At 42.2% G+C, this 5,688-nt stretch overlaps 1 protein-coding gene across 1 annotated transcript; it reads left to right on the top strand.

Moving 5' to 3' along the window:
• LOC306698560 (fibroblast growth factor 6-like) lies at positions 1-4,716 on the top strand (the record flags this gene model as incomplete). The annotated part of the gene is made up of 3 exons (XM_079162920.1): positions 1-346; positions 949-1,052; positions 4,445-4,716. 3 exons carry the CDS (start codon positions 1-3, stop codon positions 4,619-4,621), a joined length of 627 nt encoding a protein of 208 aa, XP_079019046.1. The 3' UTR covers positions 4,622-4,716.
• Positions 4,717-5,688: the final 972 nt, after the last annotated feature.

Raw genomic sequence — 5,688 nt, 5'->3', positions numbered from 1 at the left:
ATGGCCGTTGCGCAAAGGCTCCTCGTCAGTATGTCCTGCGAGGCCGGCACGCCGCACTGGACGCTGACTGCGGTGGTTCTCCTGGGCTTTCTGCTGGGGATCGTGTCAGCGTACCCTTTACCGAGCAGCAGGACAAATGCAACTTTACTGGAGAAACGATGGGAGACCCTCTTCTCCCGCTCTGTATTGGGGATCTCTGGGGAGAAACCGGAGCTGAACTGGGAGAATGACTATCTGCTGGGCATCAAAAGAGTGCGGAGGCTCTACTGCAACGTGGGCATCGGGTTTCACCTTCAGGTCCTCCCCGACGGAAGGATAAACGGTGTACATAATGAAAACCAGTACAGTGAGTTATACCTCCACCAATGTAATGCAATATACGTAAAAGAGCGGCAGAGTCAATACGCATGGATCTGTGATGAGCAGGCTAGTCTATCCCCTCTTTTCATTTGCATGATCATATGTCATCCGCCTCTTGAGGGCTAGCAGAATTTCTTCTACGGCAAATACAAATCTATTAAAAAAGAAGTATCCATCAGTGCTGAGCACCCTCCCTTCCTCCCCCTCCTCCCCAAGCTCAGCCATGACATGAATGTATGGACGCTTTTAGACACAACTTATTTTTACGCAGCCCCGTGAGGGCGGTCTGGAGACCCAATAGCCGTGCACGTCAATGCAATTACTGCAATTATTGCAATAAGAAGAATGCGCTTAATTGGCACGCGCCTGGGTGCAAATGTAAGATGGGGTGAAGGATGCAGAACAAAGGCTCGGCATGCTGCGCAGCAATCTGCAAGGTTACACCCATAGACGCAGAGAGAGAGAGAGAGAGAGAGAGAAAGAGAGAGAGCACAATGCTACATTAAACAGTGAATCAGCCAGGATGATCAGTTGGTATTTCATTTTTTTATTTTCACTCTAATGCAATAATTCTTTGTCTTGTATCAGGTCTAATAGAGATCTCTACGGTGGACAGAGGAGTGGTGAGCCTATATGGGGTGAGGAGTGAGTTGTTTGTCGCAATGAACAGCCGTGGAAGGTTATACGGAACGGTAGGTATGCACACTATTTCATTTATTGTCCAGCAATGTTGGTTAATGGGATCCTGGAATTAGGACGCACTTGCAGCTCAATCCACCTTTTTTTTTTTTTGCCAGTCATATTTTGGGATGTCGCCCTATCTGTCAGCAGGGGGGGGGGGGGGGGGGGGGGGGCTGCTCATTATATGTTGCGAAATCCCTATATTTTAATTTCATCAGGAATTTATGAAGCTCTATTTAAAGCAAGTGTGCTGGGCCTGGTGCCCTATGGGTAAATAATGATGAGGTTAACAGATGCAGGGTTCAGTCCACGCGCTTGTAATGTGGTCTTGTGTGTGAGGAGGAGGAGGGAAAACCCCCTGACGCAATGAAACCTGTCAGCAGAGCTAGAAATCGATTTTAACAGCAAAGCGTTTATTTTGCAGGGCAGTACACATCACACACATCCTGGGAGGCAAAGGCCCAGCTCACCTAACAGCAGCTCCTCCCACCTCCAACATTAAAAAAATTAATCTGAAACAGGCATTTCAATTTCTAGTTCATATCAGTGGCGATTTTGGTATGAAAAATGTTGGTGGGGCCACACAATGTTCATACAAGAAAATGTGATGACGCAATCCAAACATATAGATACATCACATCAGTCCATACTCTCACAACCAATAAACTGGGTGCAAGTCAGAGAGGGGAGGACACTGCGATTGCTGTGACCAACGTATCACCAACAGGGATGAAACAATTCCAGCCGAATAATGGCATCTAAAATCACCCAATGAAGGTCTGACGACATATTTTACCATACCAACATGTATGACCACCAAAGGACAACGTTAAAGATCTCTCAACATCAAATACTCAGCAACGAAAGGTGCATTTGTCATCTTTAGAGCAACCTCATCCTTGTAAACATTGTACATGCAATCTGAAAGTTCATTTTTAATAATGGCTGAAGTGCCCTTAAAATAGGGTGGAGTATCGTAGTGGTTCCTTAGTCTGGAGTCTCCCTCCCACATAGTCTCAAATATGCGTTTTAAAGTGCCAGGGTTTAACGAGCCGGCAGAATTTCGCACTTTCCACTGACGTCTGACGGTTGTCTGACGGTTGTATTCTTCAACGCCCCCTCTGTACGCACCGCCAAGCTGAGAGGCCGCGTACGTTGTTCCCAGTAGGCCTAACTCGATGGCATTATCCACATGCGATTGCTGTCCAGACAGTTTCCACTACGAAAAGAAGACATAGAAAGCAAAACAGGGCTTTATATATAAACTGTATATATATATATATATATATATATATATATATATATATGCTAGCAGTTAACCAAGTTTGCCGTATGAACCACTCGTGGTTGAATTATCTTTTTTTATCCTTTCCGTCTTGAGATATGATTAAGTCATCTGGTCGATGTGGTCCCAAACGTTTTATTTCCAATTTTTGGTCTAGGGGCAAAGTTCTAAATCGTACTAGTTAAATAATACGAGCCATCACTACTGTTGTAACGTTAACGTAAGTACAATATCAGTCGCTCTTTAGCTAGCTAGCAAGACATGCACATCCTTGCACCATTAAAACCAACCAATGGGATGCTTCTAGGGACCCTGGCCATCAAGCCCCACTCACGATCTGAAAGTTCACGTTGAACGCGCGCTTACCAAAATGCAGTTGTGCTTGTTTCTGAGAAGCACCCAATACTGGAATACTTATTACTGAGTGTAAATATGCATGTATGCACAACAGCGTTAACATTTTTCATATATCTTTGATGCAACCTCAAAAAACACCTGGATTTGAAACATGGTAACCCTGGTCTGATCCTGGTTATAGCACTATAGCTTAATAATGATGTGTCTGTGACGGATAAAGGGTTTTATAGGTATAAGAGCAGAGAGGATTTAACATATTTCTCAGCATTGTTACTGACCTGACCCTTTTCTTTGGGTTTTAAATGGCTGAGGTACATACAGAAATCATATAATTAAAGCTAAAATGAAGTGTGCCTGCAAATTCAGATCATACTGTCTGTGAATATAACTTTCCAAAGGCCCTATAATGTGATCCTGCTGCTGATTGTGGTGGATGTTTTGAAATATGAAATGCTGCTGGCAGTTTACATTATCTAAGCACATCTGCACTATTGAAGTCAACCGCAGATATTTTAATTAATTAAGCAGGTTTTATTTTTATTTTGCAAACAAAGAAACAATGTTTTACCTCCATGTTAGAAATTGAAATGTAATTCAACTTGAATTTTGTAATCCTCATAACCCAGAATAAGATTTATTTTTAAAATGTCTGTTTGTTTGCTTCTTGGAGCATTGACAGCTATTAATATATAATTGTTGCTGGTGCTCGGGGAGGAAACTTTGTGTTTAGCCTGCTGACACATGGCCACTGGTTTGCACGCTGTGGCCAACATATTTGACAGACACGATGTGAGTCGGTTATCTGGTCAATGAGTGATGAAGCGTTAGCTTGTGAGTCGGCTGATGATCTGATAAGAGATTGAATTAGGCCACATGACTTCTGATGTATTTGCTCTGCTGCTGCTGCACACTGTACAAGTCGCACACTGTCAGCACTGTAGCAGGGCAGTCGCATTGTTCTTAAGTGACCGATGTGTGTATTTAGAGATTATCTTATATAGCGGAACTTTATGTGTAGAATAGTGATCAGTACTCTTGTACCTAAAATCGTCCTCATATCATTTATTTTATAATTGATATAAAAGTTCATGAATATTTCCTTGTGTTTTAATTGTACAGGAATAGTTTGACATTTTGGAAAATGGGTTTATTTTCTTTCTTGCGAAAGAAAGATTTAATTGCCAGGCGACTGATTAAACACGCAAGATCTAAGGTGTTATGTCTTGATATAGTGAGCTTGTGCCGGTAGGCCTATTTTGTTACCTTTGGATACAGCCAGGCTACCTGTCTCCCCCTGCGTCAAGTCTTTAAGCTAAGCTAAGTTAAGCGTCTCCTGGTTGCAGCTTCATATTTACCGTACAGACAGGAGAGTGGTATCAATTTTATCTTCTAACTCTTTGCAAACCTCTCAAAATGTAAACCTATTTCTTTAAGTTCTGCAGTTCAGTCAAATTTAAGTGCAGTTTTTTTGTCCTGTGAATACACCATCCCTCCAAAGAGTTTCTTTTTTGTGTGTTGAATATTAACACATTTAGTAGTAGATGTGGCTCACTAAAGGAGAAAACTCTGCTGGGAGATTGCAGGAAGATAACTCTTAACATTGCTGTGTGTAATCTAATCTTTAGCTTTATTAATTTGTGCATTGCACAGAATCTTTTTAAAGAGGTTTTTTAATGTTCCCCCAGCCCTTCAAACTACAAACTGCCACTTTCTTGAGCAGTTCATTAAAATGTACGCTGTGTGTCTCTTCGTCCCCTCCAGACAGTCTTCCATGACGAGTGCAAGTTCAAGGAGAGCTTGCTCGCCAACAACTACAACGCCTACGAGTCTCTGGTTTACAGAGGCTCCTACATAGCACTCAGCAAGCATGGCCGCGTGAAGAGAGGCAACAAGGCCACCACTGCCATGACTGTAACGCACTTCCTACCCCGAATATGATGAGCAAAAACTGGCAATAACAAACTTATTTGCACATGTGGATTATTTCCCAGGTAACATAAATACTGTATACGTACGTACAAACACAAAAGACAACTTGGACTTTAAAAGAAAGAAATACCACTATATCTGATAGTATTTATTCAAACTTTATATGTATATTTGGGTAGCTTCCTTTGTATTAGAAATTATGGAAATGCCATTCTTTGCTGCTTTTATGATTTTCATCATTTTTGTGATATGACGGGGATGGAGAGGTGTCATTTATCCTCTCAGTTTATATGGGTGCTTGCTGGAAGTGGTTGAGTCCTTGCCCTGTCAGTGGATGACACTTTTGAAAATGAAATGGATACGTTATTACCTCAAAGCACCATTTCCTGAAGGGGAAGAAGAAGAAGAAGAAGAAGAAGAAGAAGAAGAAGAAGAAATGTGTGCATGAAATTTCTACAGAGAAGAATGCCTGTTTACTGAAAAATGTTTTTTTTGTTGTCATCCATCAAGGATTTGAGCGCTTCCCATTCTCTATGTTCAATTGTCTCTGTCACTGTCACGGCAACGTTTTGGTGTTTTTTTTTTTGTTGCTTCGTCATGAGGTGGCGGTGCCTTGAATTCCTACTTGCGGCCCCCTTGCCCTTGCATGCAAGAAACACGGTGCTCAAGTCAGAAATAGGAATGAAACGCAAGTCATCACTCCCCCAGACACCACCGGGAGGCTTTAGCCCGATTCCTAGAAGGCCAGACGTTTCTCCACTTTATTTTCTTTCCATAATTAGATAAATTAAGTCATTGAGACTCGATGCCGCACAGGCACCCAGTGGAGCCTCTTGCTAATATGGAAAGCTAGATTTAGAGTCAGCACTCATCCGCCCCCTATCATGTCCAAGGGAGCTTTGACAATCCCAGGTTTTACTTTCACACATTTTGTAGCCGGATCATCAGGCCAGATTGAGTGTGTGACTGTGTAGTAAATATGTGGGCATGCATTTCTTTCAAGTATATATGTGGACTTGCTCAGTTTGAGAGATTCTCAATTTGAAAGGCTTTTTTTTCCCTCATTGTTGGAGGTC

The sequence above is a fragment of the Pholis gunnellus genome, assembly GCF_910591455.1.
Source record: "Pholis gunnellus genome assembly, chromosome: 7".
NCBI classification, from domain to species: domain Eukaryota; kingdom Metazoa; phylum Chordata; class Actinopteri; order Perciformes; family Pholidae; genus Pholis; species Pholis gunnellus.
This window is presented reverse-complemented; position numbering and strand designations above follow the sequence as displayed.